This window comes from Cydia pomonella, chromosome 3 (assembly GCF_033807575.1).
Source record: "Cydia pomonella isolate Wapato2018A chromosome 3, ilCydPomo1, whole genome shotgun sequence".
Lineage (NCBI taxonomy): Eukaryota > Metazoa > Arthropoda > Insecta > Lepidoptera > Tortricidae > Cydia > Cydia pomonella.
This window is the reverse complement of record NC_084705.1, coordinates 13,649,601-13,674,481: the sequence shown is the minus strand read 5'-3', so window position 1 is coordinate 13,674,481 and position 24,881 is coordinate 13,649,601. Positions and strand designations below refer to the sequence as shown.

General features: G+C 34.6%; 4 protein-coding genes across 6 annotated transcripts in view; 2 read left to right on the top strand and 2 right to left on the bottom strand.

Moving 5' to 3' along the window:
* Window positions 1-3,194, top strand: part of LOC133516105 (A-kinase anchor protein 14-like) — a 28,150-nt gene extending 24,956 nt beyond the window's left edge. The window contains exons 1-2 of one of the 2 annotated variants that reach the window (XM_061848837.1): window positions 1,175-2,301; window positions 2,726-3,194. In XM_061848837.1, the coding sequence (XP_061704821.1) occupies window positions 2,290-2,301; window positions 2,726-3,130 (417 nt within the window). In that variant the 5' untranslated portion in view covers window positions 1,175-2,289 and the 3' untranslated portion in view covers window positions 3,131-3,194. Of the gene's footprint in view, window positions 1-1,174; window positions 2,302-2,725 lie in introns of those variants that run through there. The other variant, XM_061848836.1, reaches the window with a different exon arrangement.
* Window positions 1-24,881, top strand: part of LOC133516135 (neuropeptide SIFamide receptor-like) — a 153,488-nt gene that overhangs the window by 118,529 nt on the left and 10,078 nt on the right. The gene's annotated exons all lie outside the window — the stretch shown is intronic.
* Window positions 5,405-6,258, bottom strand: LOC133516106 (A-kinase anchor protein 14-like). Its single transcript, XM_061848838.1, has 2 exons — window positions 6,140-6,258; window positions 5,405-5,848 (listed from the first exon to the last, which is right to left on the bottom strand). The coding sequence occupies exons 1-2, from the start codon at window positions 6,149-6,151 to the stop codon at window positions 5,444-5,446; spliced, it is 417 nt and encodes a 138-aa protein (XP_061704822.1). The 5' UTR covers window positions 6,152-6,258; the 3' UTR covers window positions 5,405-5,443.
* On the bottom strand, window positions 9,929-17,819 carry LOC133516103 (uncharacterized). 2 transcript variants are annotated; one of them, XM_061848834.1, is made up of 3 exons: window positions 16,207-17,818; window positions 15,782-16,028; window positions 9,929-10,464 (listed from the first exon to the last, which is right to left on the bottom strand). In XM_061848834.1, the coding sequence occupies exons 1-3, from the start codon at window positions 16,216-16,218 to the stop codon at window positions 10,325-10,327; spliced, it is 399 nt and encodes a 132-aa protein (XP_061704818.1). In that variant the 5' UTR covers window positions 16,219-17,818; the 3' UTR covers window positions 9,929-10,324. The 2 variants fall into 2 exon arrangements, with proteins under 2 accessions (XP_061704818.1, XP_061704816.1); XM_061848832.1 differs by lacking the exon at window positions 9,929-10,464 and having other exon boundaries at window positions 15,401-16,028; window positions 16,207-17,819.

Here is a 24,881-nt window from a genome sequence, read left to right as displayed (position 1 = left end):
CTTTATGTGGCCGTTATTTGTACAAATGGCCCTCAGATATGACTACTGTTTCATATTACGAATGTGCTTTTTTATTAAGTAACAACAGTTTGCTAAAATTGCTCTTAAAAAAGGTTACTGACAGGCTTTCGTAACATATTTTCTCCCGTATTGGATTATTTATTTAAGTAATTTAATTTTTAACTTTTACGGTACGGTTAGGTACGGTCCAGTCCACAAACATCTTTACAAGTTTAAGTACTTTGAAACGGTGGCTAAAAATAAATTTACACGGCCTCATTGTCAGTATCTAAAAGGAGTGTAAATATATTTTTGGAACACTGGCTTATAAATAAATATACGTATGTTTCTGAACTCGCCTGTACCTCCTTTGCGTCTTTCGATCTATAAAAAAATTGTAGGTTTCAATAAAAGGTATCTTCAATTTCCCAAGAGAAATCGCCAAGGATTACGGTAACATATTTTAAAGAACTATCTTATATTGCTCACGAGTATTTTTGCCTTAAAAAGAGAAGTAGCCGGTTTCATATATTAAACGATTAAACGCGCTTGACTGTATTTTATTTACTTCTTATTATACTTGTGCGTAAGTATAAACAACAAACATAAATAATCGAGAGATTATTTTAAACAAACCTGTTATTGTCAATAAGTGTCGCTATTTGTTTGGGTTATTTCGTTAATAGTGGTATTGGCATGCTTGCTTACAAAATAAATGACGGTCAACATGAAATATAATAGTACTGTGTAAACTGATTTTTTATGAGGGTATTCTGTCCCACCCCATTTAAGAACCGTATTTGAAATTGGAAATATGCTATTCCAGTCTGAACTTATACTTTATGCGTAATGAGTTTTCTATCTACACAATTTATCTGCGTTTTGTACCTTAATAAAACCTAACAAATCGGATTTGGGATACAGGGCAACTTATTTTTCTCAAACTTGCAATGACATGCTGACATGGCATACTTCAAATTAGGTCCAGAAATACTACAATGCAGCAGAAATACTACAGTGCAATGAGTGAAGATGATATATAAAGGAATTTCACACAGCCTTACACACCTAGGCCTGTAAAGCAACCTTCTTTTCTCTTCAAACGTCCAATTGTGACACAACGTCTTGGCATTCAACCATTAAATATACATCAAATAGTAGTAGGTATATTTATTTTTAGCTGTACGAATAAAACAAATTGACTCCATTTTTTTTTAATTCATTTCAAGTTTGAGAAAAGCACTATACAAATCTCGGCGAGAAACGGGGTTGCCAGCCTCGTATCACTAACCGATTTTGCTTCGCTCGGCCGTCTACTTGGCATGCAACCCTTCGTTTTCCGGCCTCTATAGTAATGTAGTATTTATTCACCAAGAGCTAATTATATTATTGTTGTCATTTTTTCCAAAGTCTCTGGCAGGTAACAGTAATCTAGAACGATTCTCTGAACTAAATGATATTGACTTCTGTTACGTCAATTAACAGAAATGACATTTTATCGTTTCACTAAATTTCTGTTTACTGGTTGCTCCAGATTGATATAATTTATATATGCCTGATTAGGTGAAGCTAGTTTAGAATGTGCTTAGTAAAATTAAAGCATTTTAAATACGGCGATGTTTCATTCCATTGCAAGAAACCTTATAAGAGGAAACGTTTTATCGTGGGAAAATTTACCTACCTACCACATATTAGTTGACTAGTTTTTATTTTACCTCTGTTTAGTAAGGATTGAAAATTCACTCTAGTGTAAGGAGAAAATAAGCCAGGATATGTGTAACTTGGTTTGGCTAGGGAGATTCCGGTACATATAATATAGAGATTTTCTGAGGTTTTGTATTCTCACGGAGTGCCATCTAAAAAAATCAACAATATTGTATGTCATGTTTTGTACAAACGATTTTCAGATATTGGTTGGCGAAATTAAAAGAAATAGGTAATTTATGGAATGGCAATGCATACATGTTTTTATCCATCAATTGATTGTGATACTCGTGCACAAATCATTTAGAAAATATTGATAGTTTAATTTCACGATAGAAACTTTTTTCAGAAATAGAGTAGAACAATTAATATAATTATATATAAAGCGGTTTGCCTATATCAATACATTATGATTTTGATTGACCTCTCCTCAAGTTCCATAATTTAATTTATTCAAATTTCAAGTACGCATTGCAAAGTCATTGTCAGTTTCGGCCAGTATAAATACCCCGGTACTCTAACTATTTCTTAGACAACTTCTTAAGTTCGAGTAGTAAACTTCTTACAAGTAAAAAAAAAATCAATATGCAGAAACTCGTAAGTGTTTGTTGAATATTAAAAATTACACCATTATGTATCGCTAGACTTCGTGTCATCCACTATGACGCGCAGATTTGTCAAACCTAACCTTTAATAATATGACATTACGAATCAAGGTACACGTCTTCGTTAATGATACGATCTATAAAGTTATACTTGATAAAGATGATGAGGTTCTCGGCTGCTATTAATGTAACTACTGCTTCACAATCCTAAGTGTAGATAACGTTACTACTAGCTAAAGCTATATTTTTATGACTCATTGATCTGGTTATCGAATCAGTAATAGATAAAGTGAAAAATATACTTTTCACACTGTAGTTTTTTTGTTATGTCGTGGGTACCATGGGTTTCATGATTTTTTTATATGTTATGATTATTTTAGTGATGCAGTATTATTTATATGATATGATTATTTTAGATCGCTTTTACTGCCTTCCTGGCCTGCGCCGTCGCCGCTCCAGGGCTCTTAGTCGCCCACGAGGCTCCCGTTGTCCACTCCGTGCACGCCATCCCCGTGGTGGGCTCCAAGACCACCATCACCAAGAGCAGTCAGGTCGTAAACCACGGCAACCCCGTTGTGCACGCCGTTCACACCCCGGTCGTGCACGCTGCGCCCGTTGTGTCCGTACACTCTACTCCTATCGTCCACGCCGCACCCGTGGTGCACGCCGCTCCCGTTGTCCATGCCGTCCACGCCGCTCCCGTCGTGCACGCCGCTCCACTAGTCGTGAAGACTGCTCCCGCCGCCATCGCTCACAGCAGCTCAGTTGTTCACCACGGACATGTCGTCAAGTCCGTCCCCCTGATCGCTGTCCATCATTAATTAGATATTTAGAATAAAATACTTGATTAATTTAATTAATTAAATAAAATTAGATTATATTTTATTTTGTCGTTATTTCTTTATTGGATCACATAAATTTTCCGAAACAAAACAAGATATTTTATAACAGAGTTGATCAAATAGTATTTTGTGCAACAGTTACAGAAGGGTAAATAATTGAATTTTTAACTCAAAGGCTGAACAAGAACAGGCAAAAATGTAAGACCTAATAATTATGTACCGCTGCACATATTTTTGTTTCTAAGACAGCATCAAACAGCTCAAATGATAAAATAAATCGTAGCAGGTAAATACCTATACGATAGTAAATCAATTTTGTTTTGGTTTCTTCTAGGATCTAGCTAGCAGTTAGCATTTAAAAAAATACAACATTTGTACAATAATATTTACAAGGAAAAATAACTTTCGTTTGAGCTTTTATTATTCCAGTTAAATTTATGTACGAGGACATACTCGTGTAACGCGTCACGATGACTAATGAAAAGAAATTCATTGGATTAATAAGATTGCATATTCTGAAAATATGTGTTATCATGTTCAGCGGCGGTAGCACGGTCACTTTTTTATCGTCTGTCACCATGCCTGTCACGTTCTAAAAAAATTGTAAGTGCGAAAGTGACAGGCATAGTGACCGGCGATAAAAATGGAACCTCTGGTCTGTTCCTTTGTGTATTAGTTCTGTTAGAAGTATAATCCGTTGAACGTTTATTAGAGATTGGCATACAGTGTATATACAATCAACTGGTGTGTAATTAGCTAGACGGAGGTGCATATTACTTTTTTAGATATGGCCTAAATAATACATTCTACCAAAATAAAAGTGAATACTAAACTAAAACTATAAATAACTTTAAAGTCAAAAAATAAACAAATAATTATAAATATGAAAATACAAATATCTGTGTAACCGACCTAGTTAGTCCATAATGATTCACTTATTCCATACAATCTTGCCGTGAGAGATCTCATTTTTTTATTATTAAATCACCTGATAATAACAAAATATTTTTTTATGAAATCACTTTAATATAAGTAAATATGTCGTCTTTATCCGCTAGAGCAATCTTCCGGCAAGCATCATCATTATGACCTCATTAATGTTTCCTCTTTTGAAATCGAACCGTGTATATTTTTTGTTATAAAATAAATTTATTACTTCAACCTTTTAATAATTGGTTAAAAGGTATTTCCTACTTCTATGATAGTTTTTAAACTACCGACGCGGGCAAGCGATTGAAAGCCTCCCAATGGGACGTAGTTGATATAGCCTATGAATGGTTACAGTCCCCAGAGTGTTACATGTGTGATAAAAGCCTCGCGATCCTAGAATTTCCTAAATATTGCAATAAGTACGAACGAATAATTAGAACGAAATTTGAATAAAGGCAACTGGTATTATTAGATAGATATATAACCTGCGTTACCGTTTTTAGGTTTTTTGGTGTAATTAGTACAAAATAATGACCGACCACTAAGAACTTAAAAATACTTTAAATCAAAAGGAAAAACAGCTTTTGATTGGCCATACGTTTTCAAACGTGGCGTTGGCGAAGGGTGGAACGGATTTGTTAGCTAGAAAGGGAGTAGAATGAAGAGGTTTCGAAAATGAAAAAAAAAATGTTTTATATAAAATAGAGAAGATAATTTGGCATCTAATACAATACAACCTTGTGCTTAAACATTTAGGAGGGCAAGAAAATATTACAAAAAAGTGAAGGATATAATTGCTGCTATGTCCTACTAAGAAATCAAGAGAATGGTGATTACTCTACCGACAAAAATACAGCTCAATAGTTTTGGTAACGACGAACCGAATTGAAGATAATGATATAGTCATTTATGTTATTTACTCAAGTATGTCCTAATTTTAAAACACATAATATTCAATGAATATAGCATTAAACCATACTCTATAATTCTGAGTTCCCGATTTGCCAATTCTAGGCCTAACACTGTTTTAATCCGTGAAATATAAAAGTGAAAACTTAGAAACACTAGCGTATGTGACATTACAACAAAACACGCCTATCTGTTTGTATTTTTTGGTTTAAACTTGCGACTCGGACTCGTGATGGGAGGGTTCCCAAATATCAGATCATCACATATTTTTGAAATTAAAATTTAATACCGAGTCTCCATTAAGCGGTTTTTATTATTTGTTGTTATGCAGTATATTAAAAAAAATCCATTTCTTAGTGAGTTTGTGAAAGTGTAAAGTTAGCAATATGTAGGTAATAAAATGAAAGAAAGTAGTTTTAAAAAGTACTAAAGTATTTTATTCTAAATATCCGATTAATGATGGACAGCAATCAGGGGGACGGACTTGACAACATGTCCGTGGTGAACAACTGAGCTGCTGTGAGCGATGGCGGCGGGAGCGGTCTTCACGACAAGAGGAGCGGCGTGCACGACGGGAGCGGCGTGGACGGCATGGACAACGGGGGCGGCGTGCACCACGGGCGCGGCGTGGACAATGGGAGAAGAGTGCACGGACACAACGGGCGCAGCATGCACGACCGGGGTGTGGACGGTGTGCACGACAGGGCTGCCGTGGTTGACGACCTGGCTGCTCTTGGTGATGGTGGTCTTGGAGCCCACCACGGGGATGGCGTGCACGGAGTGGACGACGGGAGCCTCGTGGGCGACTAGGAGGCCGGGAGCGGCAGCGGCGCAAGCCAGGAAGGCGGTGAAAATGATCTGAAATAGTCAAATTAGAATAATGAATATACGAAATACTTGACTTTTTTTGTGTATGATTTGAAAGCAATTTGTACTCTCACGTATGTCACCCATATTAACCCATAATTATAATTTCATTAATTTAATTGATTGATTAAGCAACTCAACAATAAAATCAATCGTAGGTAGGTGTTTTCTGTTATTTTTACTTGTCCTACGATCAAATTGTGGCTTCTAATTTCTCAACAACGACTTGCTTTTTTTTTAAGTAACCCAGTATCTCAATCATTTTATATATTGGACACTTACGAGTTTCTGCATATTGATTTTTTAAGTTGTTAGTAGTTTACTACTCGAACTTTGGAAGTTGTCTATAACAATCAGGTAGAGCACCGAGGTATTTATACTGGCCGAAACTGACAATGACTGTGCAATGCGTACTTGAGCAGTGAATAAATTAAAGAGCTACGAGCTTTTGGAGAGGTCATTCATCAAGATACTACTTAAAGCATTCATAAGACCTTATGTTCCCGAGCAGTGCTGTATAAAAAAAGATCTTACATGACCCTACATAAGGATTTTATTTCATATAACTGTACATAAAATATACGAGCTACCAATATTTTTTGAGAAATTTGTTATGACCAAATTTGTGAAACTACACTTAATGGTGTACATTTACATAGCCATATATTAAAATCTAGTGATGCCCTTTTAAATGATTAACTAATTGCTTTATTAAAAAAAATACAAATCCGTGCATCATAATTCAATGCATCATAATTGTATTCGTACATCTTTGAAAAGTTTGAGAAAATACATTTACCATCATATACATTATTTTAACGAAATGATGTACTTAATATCGAGCCATATTTGAACGATAAATAAAAATATGTGAGGCTCGAGTTACTCCTAGGTATATTAAAAACGTAGGACCCTTCCGCCTAAAGTTGCCGCATCCATAAGCTATCATTAATTACCCGGTCTTGTACAAATAGCCCCAAGCTATTCTTAAAACATTGAATAAATACATAAACAAGCAGGCATTTCGGTCATGTAGGTTGATGCCAAGTTCAGAATAATTTCTCTTATGTAACTTGATTATAGTTTGTTTACAATAGACTACACTACCAATTTATATAAAGGGGTGACGAAAAGCAGAACTTTGAATACCACCTAGTAATGATTCGTTCGTTGTTGGATGAGAGCGACGGTTTCATCAGCAAATATAAGTTTGTGTTCTGGCAAAGAGCTTGCATTCGATTTGAGGTTAAGCTTTTGTTTTCCATTTTGTCAAGTCATGTTCAGTTGAGTAATAGTAGGAGATATGTTGTAAGGAATATCTACCCTCATCTGTTATTTATTTGTGACAAGAAATATCTCCTAGCTAAATTTGGTTAATTAGGCAACCATAAACCAACTGTTTAATAAGACAACCCATTACAGTTAAAATATATATAAAATAAGCTTACATTTAAAATATACGATTAAATAACAAAAAAGAGGAAGTAAAAAAAACTAATTTTCTGTCCGGTCGCAATTTTATGTGAACATTATCTGTCATTTATTTCTTATCACAAATATACAACAGATGAGGGTAGAAATTCCTTATAACGTATCTTAGACTATGATAGTTTATAGTATTTTTTATTGTTATTCCCAAAAGTATTGGCTGCATTTTGACTCTCTATTTGATGATATTATTAATTTTACAAGTACAGACCGCGTAGCCAACATGCCAATCGTTAACGCTACGTAGCGAAGCGTAGTCATTTCTCTTTATCACTCTTCCATATTAGCGCGACAGTGACAGTTGCGTTTCGTTCGCTACGCAGCGTTAACGATTGGCATGTTGGCTACGCGGGCCGGTTATATGACCTTGTATTTAACTATTTAGTTGCAATGTTAATAAGCCAAAAATAAGAAAACAAACAATGTTCATTAAGAAGATTTGGGCGACATGATTTATGAAACTTAAATTAAGTCTCAAATAACTCTGGCTTATTAATGTTGAGTAAGTCTTGACAGATCTAATCAAATCCAAGACATAATAAGCTTCACAAATCATCTGGCTCATTATTAATTAGTCCATTATATGTGACAGTAACATGATAAATAACGAATAATATTCTTGAGAAAATTAATGTTAAATATTAAGTTTTGCGGCCGCATTCAGAAAATAATATAAATCGTGTCATTCACGAAGACGCGTGCCTTGTCTCGTAATATCACGTTATTAAAGGTTAGACTTGACAAATCTACGCGTCAACGTGGATGACACGAACTATAATAGTTATAGTGCTACGGAAAACTGTAGAAATGAAATAAAATTTCAATCCAATAAAACTTTGAAAATACTTTACTTTTCGTTTGTAAGATCCATATTAGACTTCGGTAGTGTTGTATGGAGCCCTTACTTTCAGTGCCATAAATCTAGAATAGAGAAAGTCCAAAAGAAATTTATTAAAATACTCAACTATCGCAATTTTCGTATTAACTCAAGTTACCAGGAATCCCTACAACACTACCAACTTCTATCTCTAGAAAATAGACGCAAACTGACTGATACGACTACTTTATTCAAAATTATAAATAATTTTATCGATTCTCCTACTTTGCTATCTAAAATAAGGCTTTCGTGTAGTAATCGTCCAGCTCGCTCCTCACGTAAAAAATATCTATTTTCACCCCCCCACTTGAAGAAAAAATACACAAAAAATTGTTTTCTCTCCCGTGCGCCTGAAATGTATAATAATCAATTTTTGCATATAAACCCTTTTAATGTATCCACTTTAACTTTTAAAAACGAAATACGTAATTGCTTATTGAAATCCCCGATAATTTGAACATTGAATATTGTAAAACCTAAATGATATACATATATATGTGTGTGTGTGTTGTATCAGAAGGATAAAGATTGTAAGAAATCATTTAATATTTCCTATTTACTGTCATTTAATTACACTGTTAACCGGATTACTTCGGCAACTTAACTGACAGCGGAAGGCTTCCAATATAAATATATTATATACATATATGTATATAAAGAAATGCTGTAAACCTGTCTGTTGTGTTGCACGATCAATCTATTTACCACTCAGTATCAACTCCTATGTTTCCACAATATAACTTGAAAAATGTTTCGGCACTGTTTGTCTTCTCCGTAGTCCATTTATTGTATCTTTTCATGTAATGACTGTTTGTTGCCATAATAAAAAAAAAAAAAAAAAAAAAAATAAAAAAAAAATAAAAAAAAAAAAAATAAAAAATAAAATGGAATAAAGGCGAAACACAGTGGCAACACCAGGGGCCTATTTCTCGTACGTTACAAGTTCACAAGTCTACAAGCTTACATTTAAAATTTCATTGTACAAGTGTGTTTTAATTCTGTTTCTCGTAGGAATGATTACTACAAGTGCTACATGGTGCTTCATTACTAAGTGCTGAATTTAAGTGACAATCAATCTCATCAACTCGTCCTCAACAAAATGGCTGACTTGTGTTTTCGGAATATACAAGCGTATAATAATACAAGTAGTAATGAAAAGCGTTTCTCAAAAATATCAATTACAAGTGTAAACTCAAACTCAGTTTCGTCAGTCACTCTATGAATGTTTACAAGCTTCAGGGTGGGTCAGTTTTTTTTATAATACGGGTGAATTCGTTACAAAATTATTATGTTATTAGTCATTTACTGGTTCTTTCCCAATTATAATAATTTCATAGGAATGAGTTTACTGTTTTTTTTTTGGAGAATAAAAGCTAAATTTAAATAATATTACTGATTTTAACGAAGTGCATACAAAACTTACACGTTTGAGATCTTAAAAATGCAATATCTTCATTTATTTATTAATCGATTTTTACCAAAAACGCATATTAGCAGTTTATAGAGACTCCTCATTATTTCGTGATAAGTCACAAGCTACAAGTATAAAGTACAGCTTTTGAGAAACAAAATTACTATTTTAGTATATAATATCTACTAGTGTTTGTCAACTTGTGAAACAACAACACTTGTGAAAACTCTTTTAATATCCCCGCTCTTGTAACAATTATACATTTACGTGAAACGGAAACTTGTAAAAAATATTGAAATACAAGCGTTACCATAGATACACACTTGTATTACAAGACTTGTAACGTACGAGAAATAGGCCCCAGTTGACTTGTCATAACAGTCACTTTATGACATTTCAATGTAAACAATATTTCTGTGTTAGATTAAAACAAATTGCAGGTACCAAAATGAATACAAGAAAACGTAGTTGAACTTTTAGCTCAAGAAAATTATTAAAATCTGTACCTCTAGGGTAAATGTATTCGATGGCATAACGTGACATACGCGATTGCGTTAAGTCTAATTTTGTATGGGATTTTGAGTTTCCAAAACGTTCCGCTTGGGGCGCTGTTTCTAAATCCCATACTAAATGAGACTTAACGCAAACGCGTACGGCACGTCACGAAATCGAATAAATTTACACTAGGGGCTCAGGAGAAATGATTCGTGTAGTTTTGAAAATTGGTATTGTTTATACCTTGTGGTCTCCAGGTAAACATATTAAAAGTCTTCGAGGGTGGTGGTTGTGCAGAAGGTACCTTTTTCAGATTATTGCTCATATCTTGAATATCTGTACAAATAACGTTATTATTACTTCGGACAAATTTTTTACAAAATACAATATTTCCTACTTTGGTTATGTTTATTTTTACTCTACAATCAATACTTTAGGAGCTACAGGGTTAGTAAGTTAACGAAGAGAAAAAAAATAGTCGATTTAAGAAAACGTCGTCTTTTCGTAATTATTTTTTATGACTATTTTTGGTTTTATTTAGAATAAGCAAGCTTAGTCACATATTAACTAAAGATAAAAAACCGGCCAAGAGCATGTCGGGCCGTGCTCAGTGTAGGGTTCCGTAGTTACCCGTTCGTCAACGTACACTTTTTTGCAAAAACTCTAAAACGGTTTGACCGACCAGGTTCGCTATAGTTTTCCTTAAAAGTTTTTACTAAGCTTTACTTTCTCGATTTTTTTCATATTTTTTGGACCCATGGTTCAGAAGTTAGGGGAAGTAGAGGGGGAAACCTATTCTTTTTTTCTTTCAGAGCGGTTATTTCGGAAAATATTACGTTTATCAAAAAACGGTTTAGGAAGACCCGTATTCGTTTTAAAAGACCTATCCAACAACACCCCACATTATAGGGTTATTACCCACACCCCATATTTGGGTTAATTTTCTTGAGCTATCTGAAGATAACATTAAACTTGATTAAACGTGTTTTAACGCAGTTGGCCTCAATTTCAACACGTCTAATTGTGACCTGATTTAAAGATATGTATGAATAATCTGCTGATATGACAGGTAAGTATCCCATCATAAAGAACTTTATTTATTTTTCATACCAGCGGTAGCATCATGGTTCCATTTTTATCACTTGTCACTATGCCTATCACTTTCGCGCTTACATACTTGTTAGAACGGGACAGGCATGGTGACAAATGATAAAGAGCCAACCATCTTAGCCCTACAGACTGCAATGTCACCCTATAAGATGATCATATATTTCTGGTCGGGCTTTACCACTATATGTTATTTTTTAATACTAACGATATGAAATCATGTAAAGTAAACAATGAAAAGCGGTGACTGTACCTACCCCACTATGATATTTTAATATTTTTGAATGGTGAAGAAGGTATAAATGTTTCCTCAAATTACTAACTTTATCGTTTATTAACTGAGAGATTTTGCTTTCCAAGCATGAAAAATCTAACTGCAGTTTCTATAAATAGTTTATCTAGAATCTGTATGTTTACAATTACAGCAGTGAAGGTACCTTAACCTAAAGTGTAGTTATATATCGAGTAATAATACACAGCAGACGTGCGTGAAACTTAATATCCGACATATCTGCTCCGGTGAGCATTAATGACTTAATTTAAAGGCGAATTAACTCGACGTTTAATGTCGCTCAACGTTTATAACGCTCATGGATCGGTTCATGAAAATTGATCGAAAATCATCTATTTACATTTTGATAAATCAAACATATTTAGGGGGAGTCTGGGAAACATGCAATGGTCCTGAAAAGCTATCGTACGGTGATATTGGAGAGCTTATGAAATAAATATTTTGATTATAGGACTTTTTTAAATCTTCATTCATCATCATCATTTTTAGCTTCCAATCGCCCACTGCTGAGCATAGGCCTCTCTTCGTGTACGCCACTTATCCCGGTCCTGGGCTATTCGCATCCAGAAGTGTCCCGCAATTTTTGAAGGTCATCCACCCAACGAGCCAACTGACGCCAGGCGCTTCTTTCATCCGAAAGCGGCCACCAATCTGTCAACATTTTAGTCGTTTTTTTTAAATAAAATGTTTCAAGTGACCAAGTTTCCAGAACTCTCTAGACTTTGATATATTCTGAAATAGGTTTTGTGCAATATTATTTGATTTAGTACTACCGAGTTTTAATCGGACAATGCACAAACACCCAAAGGCTTAGTTTTAATTGATATAATGAAATGCAATCGTTCTTCTCTATAAACTTAAAAACGGACATCTGCACAATTGCATAGGGAGCGTGCATGATGATGATGCAACTGTACGAGTAGGAGGCAGCACAGAAGCCGTCAGATTTTTGGCGCGAGGCGTAAATGTGGTGTTTTTTGTTCCGATGTAGCCCACAAGGTGGCAGAACCTACTATGCACAAGAAAACACGTGACGTGTACATGTCCATGTTTATGGCTCCGATTCAGGCCACAAGATGGCAGACCCTCCAACGCGCACGGTCCCTATAGGCTGTCTCAATAAGAGTGTACGAGTTATCGTACATATGTGTCAATTCTGAAATTTGACAGCTGCCACCTATGATTGAACCGATTAATAATAAAACCGGCCAAGAGCATGTCGGGCCACGCTCAGTGTAGGGTTCCGTAGTTACTCTTCCGTCACAATTAGCTAAACTGGAGCTTAAAGTATAGTAAATTGTTAACCAAGGGATGAAACGGTACCTTTCACGCGAGTTAAACAAATAGGCAAATTTGCATAATCAGTACCTAATTAAAGTAAATCTTTTTACTATGGGAGCAACTTTTTGCGATAACTCAAAAACAGCTAAACTGATCATGTCCGCTATAGTTTTCATTTAATGTCTTTCTTAAGCTCTACTTCCACGATTTTTTTCATATTTTTTGGACCTATGGTTCAAAAGTTAGAGGGGGGGGACACATTTTTTTTCTCTTTCGGAGCGATTATCTCCGAATCTATTCACTTTATCAAAAAATGTTTGTTGAAGCAAAAAAAAATTCACCCCCACTTTACGTGTAGGGGAGGTACCCTCCAAAAAATTATTATTTTATATTTTATTGTACGACTTTGTCGCCTTTATTGATTTATATATCCATGCCGAATTTCAGCTTTCTAGCACTAACGACCACGGAGCAAAGCCTCGGACAGACAGACAGACAGACAGACAGACAGACAGACGGACATGGCGAAACTATAAGGGCGAAATATATAGTTGACTACGGAACCCTAAAAATGGAGCATTACACAAAAGAAGAACGTGTTATAATATAATCGTAAAAACGTCCATGAAATAATTCGTTAATTGCAGCAACATTTCCGGACCGAATCATCTCACGAAATTCAGATGTCAAATGGCCACCAAAATCATGTGATTTAAAACTCCATGCGATTTCTTTCTTTGGGATTTTGTGAAATCTCGGGTTTATGTAAATAAACCAAAAACTATTTCTGAGCTCAAAGCCAAGATCCATCGCGTTGTGAGATAGTCACATCTTTCTCCAAAAATCATCGAATATTTCATGAAAAGAAAGAATGGCCCGTCATCAGAGCCGTGGAGGCCATTTGCCAGATATTTTATTCCATATATAATCTGAATATGTCTTCTTTATAATGCAATATAATTATCACAAAAAAAAACGTGTTTTTATCCTTAAGCGAAAAAGTGCACTCTTATTGAGACACCCTTTATTTAACTCCCAGCACGGCAACACATTTCATTTTGAGAACAATAATAACTGCATCAATAAATTGCTCGGATACTCGTATTTAGATTAAGATGATATTTGTAAAATTTGACGATTTAAAATGCTTGTTGCTTGTTGCTAGGCCTATTTGAATAAAGAATATATCGACTTTGACTTTGACATTGACATACTCGTATTGTAGGGCTGCAGTAGAAACATGTTTTTGTTAAAAAATTCACTTAGATACAAGCTTTTGTCGCTGACTGTAACAGGTACTTTTCTTACCACAGGCAACTAATACTCATCGAGAATATTCTAAAAACCCAAAACAAAATTAGGTTGCGTTGTTTCATTATGAAGTTCCTATGGCCACCTCCTGTCTCCAGCGTCAGATGAGCTCGATGGTACCATAATATTGCGTTGCCATCCGACTTACATATGCATGAAAATTTTCAGCTCAATCGAAAAACGGGAAGCAGGTCAAATTTAGCTTCCATGATTTGACGCACATTAACAAAATAACATACATTCACACTAACAGGGCAAGTTAAATAATAAACTTGTAAAAAAGTTGGTATTGTTCATGCCAGACGGTTTATAAATGTAGGATTTTCAAATTATTAGGTTTTTGTGAGTAAACAACAAAGTTGTAAAGTTAAAAAAAGCTGACATAAACTAAAAATGCTACAAGGTCAAATGTCACGATACTAAAAGAGCAACTACGGATTTTATTTTAAAAGAGCAAACTAGAACGAGCTAAAACGATTTAGTATAACTATATACTGGTAGCAGTTTACTTAGAGAAACTTTATATTCCAGGCTGATGGTTTTTTCTCTCTAGTTTGCAATATTGACTACGGGTACCGAACAGCCCGCCCTAGGGGCAGGATCACTTCTATTGTATCCAACACTAGCTTTGATAGTTCATTCACACTTGTAGAAAGCAATTAAGTAGTAAAGACTTTATTAAATTTTACAATTACTTGACGTTGAATTGAATTATAGGTATTGTTTTGTTTAAGTAAACATTTTTTATTTTAATTTGAGGCCCAGTAGGTTCGTATTCTTCTCTTACTCTCACTTAGGGTAAGCGTGAGCAACATTAGATGTGCGTGCTCTGGACGGTAGATGTCTTTGTTTTAGAGTTTTTTTTTTTGGAGAGATGAAGTGCAAAAAGATCTTAGCGAACTCGGCGCCATCGACTGGACAGAAACGGCTTTGGACGAAAGAGAAGCATGGCGGTCTTTGGTGTCGGAGAAGATCTACTTCGGCTCGCTACGCCACAGCAGTAAGTAAGTATTTTTTGAAGAAGAATTATCAGAATTCGAATCGAATCAATGAACCCCAAGAGAAAATTCTCAATAAGGTTGCTAATTAAAATTTTTGTAGCCGTATTGTGATTTACAAAAGCGACGTTTAGGGTTTTGAAAGGCATATCAGTGGGTTCTATCTTAAGAACCATTATATGTTATTGTCGCTATAGCAACAAATAATATTATTAAAAATAAAATGAATAATAGATTTAACTAAAAATTGAGCAGGCAGGATATTCTAAATTAAAAACAGATAAAAACAAATATTAATTTATTAAAAACAAATTGTGCCTAAGCGCAAATCAATGGTGCACAGCAATTAAAGAAAGAGGTTCAGTCTTGTGAACAGTTGAGCTGTGATGAGATATAGCAGCGTCGCCAACCCTTCCTAAAACTGGAGAAGAGTGTACCACATGCACCGGTTGAGCGTGATGAGTCTCGAGTACATGAGTTTTCACTGGTACAGCGTGTACTAAAACCGAAGCCGTATGCACCACTGGTGCATGCACTACATGAGTGCTACCGTGATTTACAGATAATTGACTCTTGGTCACAGTTGTTTTCTTAGGTTCAGCATGCAAAATATGTACAGGCGAAGTATGCACTAATGGTACAGTGTTAACCAAATGCGTACTACCATGGTTTATGGACAAATTGCTCTTGGTTATTGTAGTTTTCTTGGGTTCGGCGTGCAAAATATGAATCGGGTGGACTGGTACCACTGGCACACTGTGAACTGCTGGTACGCTAGCAACCACGTCACCTCCATGATTGATTGCTACACTGCTTTGAGTGATAGTTGTTTTGGATGGCAGAGTAATGTGAACATCTTCGGCCACATACAATGGAGCAGCAGCCACACAGGTCAAAACAGCAAACAGCACCTAAGGATAACGTCATTATATTAATAATAATAAAACATTTGTATATATACACAATAGCAGTCTAAAACATTTTTCTGTGGTTGATCAATCAATACCAGATTTATGGTCAGTTATTCATACTGATCAACGACACAATTTTTTTAACGTTAGATTTTAAACTTAAAAATTTTAAACTTACTAAGAATTTCATTTTTGAAGTTGCAACTGATATGTCCAGAACAAGACTGATGGTGTATAATCACCAAGGCTTTTTATATATATACCGCGTCGAAAATTGCCAAATGCCCCAGTTTACGACTTATTGGGGCGCGTTCTTGAATTTCGCGAATCACACAAACCATTGCGACACAAGTAAGATTATTTGTTTTTTATACCTTGTATAGACAAAAACTATCAAATTGACATGTCAACCGATCGAACATGACGTACCCGTTATCGCAAACCGCAGCTTTGACATTCTAATTGACAGTTAGTGGCAGTTCAGTGAATTGTGCTTAATGGTTTTATTTTTTCTTGAAAACTTTTGCTTGTGTATATTTTACTGAAAGTACTTTTAGACCAAGCTAACTTGGCAGCGATTTTGATAGCACAGTGTTCAAGTTTTATTTTTAAAGTCATAATATCATAGCTCATCCATCATAGGTATCATAGGTCATCAATGGAGCGCAGTATTATTGGTGTCAAACTGACTGACAGAATCAGAAATTCCAACTCGCGCTTCAAAACCCAAGTAGCCGACATAGCCCAGACAGCCGCTTAGCTTAAATAAGACTGGGCCGGACACATCTGCCGTATGCCAAACGACTTGTAGGCCAAGCAAACTACCGAGTGGACACCAAACATAGTGCGACGTCACGGCAAACCTCGAAGGAAATGGCGGCACGATCTGGACGTCTATTGGAAGGATTGGCCTAATACTGTCATAGACTGAGATGCGTGAAATAAAGAGAGGGAGGCCTTTACTCAGCAGTGGGACACAACAGGCTAACATATAAAAAATAAAATAAAATATCATAGAAATATGCACACACAGTCTGTGCTATGAAAATCGCTGCCAATTTAACGTGGTATAACGCTAACATTTTTCACATGTATCATATACGGGTACGATGTACAATAAAAGTTATGGTAACTTAAATTATAAATATCGCCTTAATACATATATTGTTTTGTGTATAGCTTTTTTCTTTCAATTAATATTTACTACGTCTTGTTCATTTATTAGCTTCTGAAAACCAATTTGATTACACCTACGCATTTTTGGCGCTCGAAATTTTAGACTGTGATGGGATAAGGTCGTACTTGTAATCAATTTTACTGTATTTTTATAATAAGCAGAAATATTTCATCCCCTGGTCTCAATATTAAAAACAAATACTAAATTAATTAATTATCAACAAGCAGAAACGTCTGCGATCGATGCTATTAAGCTTGGAATAAATTTAAAAGTGGAAAAATTACTGCCTTGGGTGAGACTTGAACTAACGGCCTCTGGATCGATAATCCAGCGCTCTGCCATCTGAGCCACCAAGACCTCATCCATAGGCAGCAAACTTTCCCACCATCTCCGTCTGGGCCTATTAATATTTAGCTTAGAATAAATTTAAAAGTGGAAAAATTACTGCCTTGGATGAGACTTGAACTCACGGCCTCTGGATCGATACTCCAGCGCTCTGCCATCTGAGCCACCAAGGCCTCATCCATAGGCAGCAAATTTTCCCACCATATGGGTCTAGGGGATCCTAGCGACATCTACCGTAAGAACATTGTATTTCTTAGACGGCTACCGGAGTTCCAAGTTATATTGAAAATTCACCAGAGCGCTGGAATATATAGACCCATATGGAGGGAAAGTTTGCTGCCTATGGATGAGGCCTTGGTGGCTCAGATGGCTGAGCGCTGGAGTATCGATCCAGAGGCCGTGAGTTCAAGTCTCACCCAAGGCAGTAATTTTTCCACTTTAAAATTTATTCTAAGCTAAATATTAATAGGCCCAGACGGAGATGGCGGGACGACCTAGACACCTTCATCAGTAACTGGCCAGAAATAGCACAACATCGGAAGCTGTGGAGATCACGGGGAGAGGCTTTCGCCCAGCAGTGGGACACTATATCGAGCTAAGAATTTTTTTTTAAATAGACGATACTAAACCCCAAGCATTATTTTGAAAGAACTGAAACTTTTTAAGAATTCTCTCAAACTAGGTATATTGACATTTTCATTTTAATGTCTGGTGGAAGGTAAGCTTAAAATAATAGTCTATAATGTAGTTTGTATTGAACATTACCCATTTTAAAAGTGGAGCTTTATACGCTCGTGTGTCAGCAAGAGTGAAATATCTTATCTGCAGCCTTACCCGTTAGTTTTACTCGACTTTAAGAATGCCCGGCAATTGTTTTAAGAATTACGAGTAAAATTTAATGTAGTGTATCCTTATCCCCAAAGAATGCTTCAAGTAATAAATAACCTTGTATTATGTAAAGCTCAAAGCCCAAGTTTTTTAAATAATTAAAATATTCAATCAGTTTAAGTGCAAATTTTCTTTATAAAATCGTTTCATTTATTTTTTTAGTGTCAATTTGTAAAATTTCGTAAGGTTTAATCAGCAAAGTGTCCATCTAGCTAGATGGGTGATGGTCCTAAAGATTAAAACCAAGAGCGAGTCTTTCTGTTAGCCAACAGTTTAGACGTTACGTTCAGATAGACGCTCAGACAGATTATCTTACTCAGATAAGAACAAAACCCCGTCTGAGCCTAACTGACCTTCACCCGACCTGCCTGTTGTAACAGAACAAATAAAAAATAAAATCTTAAGTTTAATAAAAAAAACTGGCCTAGGGCATGTCATGCCATGCTTATTGTAGGGTTCCGTAGTTACCCGTTCGTCACAATAAATAATGTATAATGTATGCCTTTTGTGACGTATTTTGCTCCGCATTATAAAAAGGTTTTATTTATGGTTTAGTTTTCTTGTATTTTTTTTCTATTTGGTTTTAGAACTATGACACAGTAAAATAGAATAATTTAAAATGTATGTAACCATGGCAGTCTGAAAATATCGTCGTAACAGCAATGATCTATTAATTGTAATTCTTCTAGCACTTAAAATCACAGAGCAAAGCCTCGGATGGACAGACAGACGGACATGCCAAAACTCTTCTGAATTTCTTTCTAAAATTATCCGTAGTTGTAGTAGGTAGTATCTAAATTATGAATAAACAGAGTTTTTTCAACTGAAAATTTTAAATTATACATCTAGAATATAATATATATATAGGGCTCATTAAAATTATCCTCCTGCGCTTTTTCATTTTTTGTATTCGTTATTTGCAATGAAACATTGAATGGGTAAAATCTGAAACACGAGTACGAAGCTGAGCTCGTTAAAATGCGTTCGTAGATATTCTTTGTTCTTAATTATCCGTCTCAATTTGAATATGGTTCGTAAATCCTGAAGTACCCATAATTTATTTATTTAAACTTTATTGCACAAAATACAAAAAATTTAATCCAAATGGCGGACTTAATGCCTAATGGCATTCTCTACCAGTCAACCATCGGGCTAAACAGAGACATATGGAACAAAAATGGTGCAAGTAGAAATAAAGATGATATTTATTAGAACTATCAAAAACAACTGAAAAACTTGATACAATACATATAAAATACACAAATAAAATCTAAAATATATCGAAATATTTTAGATTTTATTTTATACATATTTTTTTTAATATTATACTTAATTTTTTACTATTATATTATTTATTTTAAAATGAAAAGGTTACCTAATTAACACTAGTTTTTCGCTTTAAATTAATGTAAAGAAATTTAGTAAATGAATAAAATGTGGAGGAAACGACATACAAAATATAAATTTAATGATATAACCCTTTACTAAAAAATTACTGGATGAATATAATTAAAGCATAATATGGAAATTCATTTTATTGTAAGTACCTATTTGTTGTAGGTGTGCATCACAATAATAGTAAAAATGCAAACTTCTAACTTTGATTAATAATAAAGGAAAATATACTGCATGGCAATAAATCAAAAACTAGTCAAGCGTAAATTGATCTTAAGGGAAAAATTAAAACATTATGAAAATTGTGTGATGGCAGCGAACCCTTATGGCGCTAGTTTAACTCACAGCAGTTTCTTCAGTTCGGCAGTTTCTTTTTTTATTTTAGCTTGCAGTTTTTTTTATCTACACGTAAGTTCCGATAAAAAATCTAAGAAACATTTAAACATCGCCAAATAAATTTACTCAACCTCTCAACCCAATAAAGGACGGTTGGCAACAGATGTTACAACAATTAAAAAACTGAGTTGTTTATAATTTTTAACAATCAAAAATATAATCTAACAATCAAGAAGTAATTGTATAAATGTAGACGTAGCCTTGTTGGGCGCTGGGCATAACACCTACAGAGAAGCTGAGTTAAACCTTGAAGTACAAAGGTCAGGGCACGATCATACACTATTTGTTGTATGCTGGATGTGTACTGAGGAAACTAACTTATATATGTTGTAATCGCGGATTTTAAAATAATTACTGACCTTTTTGTATTGCTAATTTAATTTAGCCAAAGTTCTAAATTAGTTGAAACTATTAATACCCGGAATGAAACGATCCCGTCGATGGACATCCGGCCATTAAAGCGACGTTGTTTCCAATTTCCTCTTATATTTAATTAAACTGTCGCTGTTCTAATATACTAACTGACTAAAAGCTTATGTAATACTTTAAAAGGGTTACGTATAGACCAGGATCTCTATAACGATGTCGTATACATAATTATTAGACCGCAGTTTGATTTCTGATTCTTGTAGTGGTGCTCCTAGACTACATTATACTTGAACAGTTTAACTCATCTTCTTTTTAATGAATTGCCATTATTCTATGTTGTCATTTTTATATTTAAAATTTAGACATTTTTTATACCGCGTCATTTTCCTTATAGACATTAATCGACTAATTAGTTGAGTAATCTGTGAAAAATTTGTGATGTTTTCGATGGCGAATGTATGAGAATTGTAAGGGGGAAATTCAAAGGGCTGTAACGGGTAACCTAACTTTTTAGCCTGCAACATCGGGTTTCTTCATGTCTAGGAAAACCACTAGAAGGATCAGAAGTCAAACTGCGGTTTTATAACTACACAGACGATACAGTGCTCCTCCTCCTCGTCTAGTACAAAAACAAGATTACGTTCAGAGTCCTCCTAGATTACGTTCACACTATTCCTGACATCTAAATCAAATTTATAAAAACGATTCTTATTAAGTAGATAATTATAATATACTTCGCAACATATATAAGTACGAGTACCAATAAAATTAATCAATATTCTCTTCTACCAGCTAAGCAGAAATATAAAAATTAAAATATAATAAAAACAATCGAATACGCTCACCTTGTTCAAACAAAAACATCATAAAATAAGGAAAATATCTCGAGAGGACATTGGCTTAACAAACATAATCTACTCGATCCGACTTGAAATGAAACCTGTTAATCTTTTTTTCCAGCTAAAGTTCTATAATGTTTGATCAAGAGTATTCAAGAGATTTCTAAAATAGGAGTTAAAGTAAAAAGAGTATTAAGAAATGAAGACGATAGTGTATCGAGTAGATATGGGGTATTTTCTATGTATAAGTATGTATTTATCTATATACGTATGTATATAGTTGCCTAGTACCCATAGTACAAGCTTTGCTTAGTTTGGGGCTTGGTCGATTTGTGTAAGAATGTCCCCAAATTTTATTTTTTTAGTAGCTTATTTTGTGTCCCACTGCTGGGTAAAATCCTCCCCTTTCTTCCGCCACTCATCACGGTTTGGTTCATGTTCCTGCCAGTCGCTGCAATTATTAATTAACAGCATAAACAATTATTAATTAAATCAATAATCGGCGCAATAATATTTCGGTTCTTATTCGGTTTCAGGTCTTATACGAGTAGTACCTCTTCGAAAATCTAGGGGTCTTGACATTGCCGGGCGAACACGTGTACCAGGTGGCGATATTAACTCACTTGAATTTACATTTGTTCAAAAAACGCGGCACGAACAAGAGTCATGCGCTTCGTAGTAACAAATTTAATTACCAACTTGTTACTCCTAAACACAAGCTTTCAAAGTCAGAGCGTTCCCCGTACATTATGGGCCCGTCCGTTTATAACAGACTACCCGCAGCGGTTAGAGATGCAGCATCCACCGATATATTTAAACGTAGACTGCGAAAGTGGCTACTAACTTTATCTTTGTACAGTGTCGATGAGTTTTTTAAACTTCCGTACACATAAGTTTCAATGTGCTTACACACTGTGTTAACTTATGTTTAGTGTAATAATCGCATTGAATAATAATCTGTATGAATAATTTGGTTTACTATTGTACCTATTATTATTGTCAAACCTTTTGATTTTGTGACTTGTAACTTTGGCGTTATAAATAAAGATTTGTATTTGTATTTGTAGTATATACTTAATACTATACATAATTAATAAAATCTCTACGGCTACCACCAGTTTGACACTGACATATTCACCAATATGCGAGTACGAGCGAGATGCATATAATAGTACATTATGATACAAGTGTGCTAAGTTGGTCATTACACACGAGGCGATATTGTGCGCGCGAGCTGCAAGCGAGCGCGTAATAAGAAAGCCGATGTGTGTAATGACCATAGCACACGCGTCTCATACGACGTTTTTCAACACACTTGCGAGGCAAAAAACAAAACGTATAACTTAGATTTATTTTGTCAATACAGTAAAAGTACGTACAATTTTCAAAATGGTGGCTTACAGTTTTAACATCGAATAATTGCACCAAAGCGTGCTGGGCTTGTAAGCACTTATTCACCAGTTCATTAAAATAAGCTACCAACACGTTTTCCAAGAAAGACTGAGCGTTTTTGCTGATTTTCCATTGAACAAAAGTTTCATATGCCGCCAATTATTTTTCAGCCGATTTTGATGGTAAAAGGCTATCATCGTTCTCGGCTCTTGACTCTATTAGTATTACTGGCAGCGTCAATTTTATGTGTTGTTCATTTCCAATGCTTGAAAATGACATTTTCGTCAATCATAAACTAAAAACATGCAAAACTATTCCAATTTTATGACAAATACGGAAAATGGCTGGCGCCTTATTTTTTTACGCACGATACCAATGCGCGCGCAAGGCAAAGGCGCAAACGAAATCAACACACAGCCAATTGAAAAATGTAAAATAGCTAATATTTTCTTATTTCTATTCGACCGATGGAGATCAAATTGATAAAATGTTATGTTTATTCATTAATGAAATTTACGAGATAATTTAATCTATAAATTATGTTTGGTGTGATAAAACCTCTTTGAACTAACATTTGAAAAACCTAATAGTTGGTTAAAAAAAAATGTATTACTCAACCAAATTAAGAAGGCTCCGTTTCCATGCATATTATTAGCAATCAGCTACCTTCTTAATTCAGTCGGATATTATAATGAAAAAGCACGAGTGTTATTATATAAGTACTGAAAAAGCACGCATGTTTAATTTCTAGGATTACGAGCCAAAAATCGTTGGAATAAAAACGTCGTTTTGAGCAAGTGTGTTGAAAAGTAAGTTACGCACACGTTAGCGGATATGTAAGTTTGATGCATTGCAGTGTAAGATCGTAGTAAGGCTACACGTCATAAAAGTTAAAAAAAAAACTTTTTTAAGTTAACAAAACATAAAAAATCAAGGTAAATTTGTAAAATATTATAAACGAAATATCATTATTTTTTCAACTTAAAATAAATAACGTGATAAATAACGCGATTGACCTAAATAATAATCCCGCAGAAGTACCTGAATACAACTATTTTTATTGAATTGAACTTGTAGCAGATGAAACCTTGGCATTCTAATTTATGCGACCTAAGGAACGATTCTAAGCTTTACATATTTACCATGTTGTTTTCATTGTCATTTATAAATAAGATGATGAAATTAGGCATACTATTGCATGAATACGATTAAAATAGATAAAATATAACTATAGCGGATTATTATTATTACTGTACTTGTGAAAAGCGTAATGGAACATACATTTTTGTTAAACACATTCGTTGAAAGTTCAGTAATAAGAGTGCTTGAACATGCACTGACATACTTACTTGTGATCAGATATTTGTGAGCACCTTGTTTGCTTCAATATATTATATAAACAGCTTATGTGCCGAACTAATAAACTATGAATTATTAGTAAAATAACTACAGTAGTTTAGAACTAGGATAAAAGTGATCTTATATAGTAGTCAAGGCTTGCGTATGTAGTAGTAAGCAAATCTACTTGCCTGTAAAATTGTTGTTGGGTGTAAATTATTCTTATAATATTATTTTTAACTATGTATGTATGTGGAATATATTTATACTGGTTCAGGTTATACTCACAATAATATAAAGTGAGCTTTATGCAGAAAACGTTGTTTAAGATTTTAAATTATTAAATACTAACAAAACTTCCGTGAGACACAGACATATTATAGTACATTTACGATACAAGTGCGAAAAATAGGGAATTCGAAACGAGTGGCGATAAATTAAAACACGACCGATAAATTAAATAGACACGAGTTGCGAATTACCTATTCGCACATGTATAGTACAACGTTTTACAGTACATATGGCAATTTAAACGTTTGACACAGTAACGTAATATGCTAATTTTCGCACTAGTGTGGTAAAGTAGCACCATTTGTACTGTAAAATATGTTCTCTCGGTACTGAGTGAAACATGTCGAGCGTTTTCGACTTAAAGTACGCGAGTGACCTGTTTTAACATACTTAAAATCTTACATACTATGCATAGATAGCTAT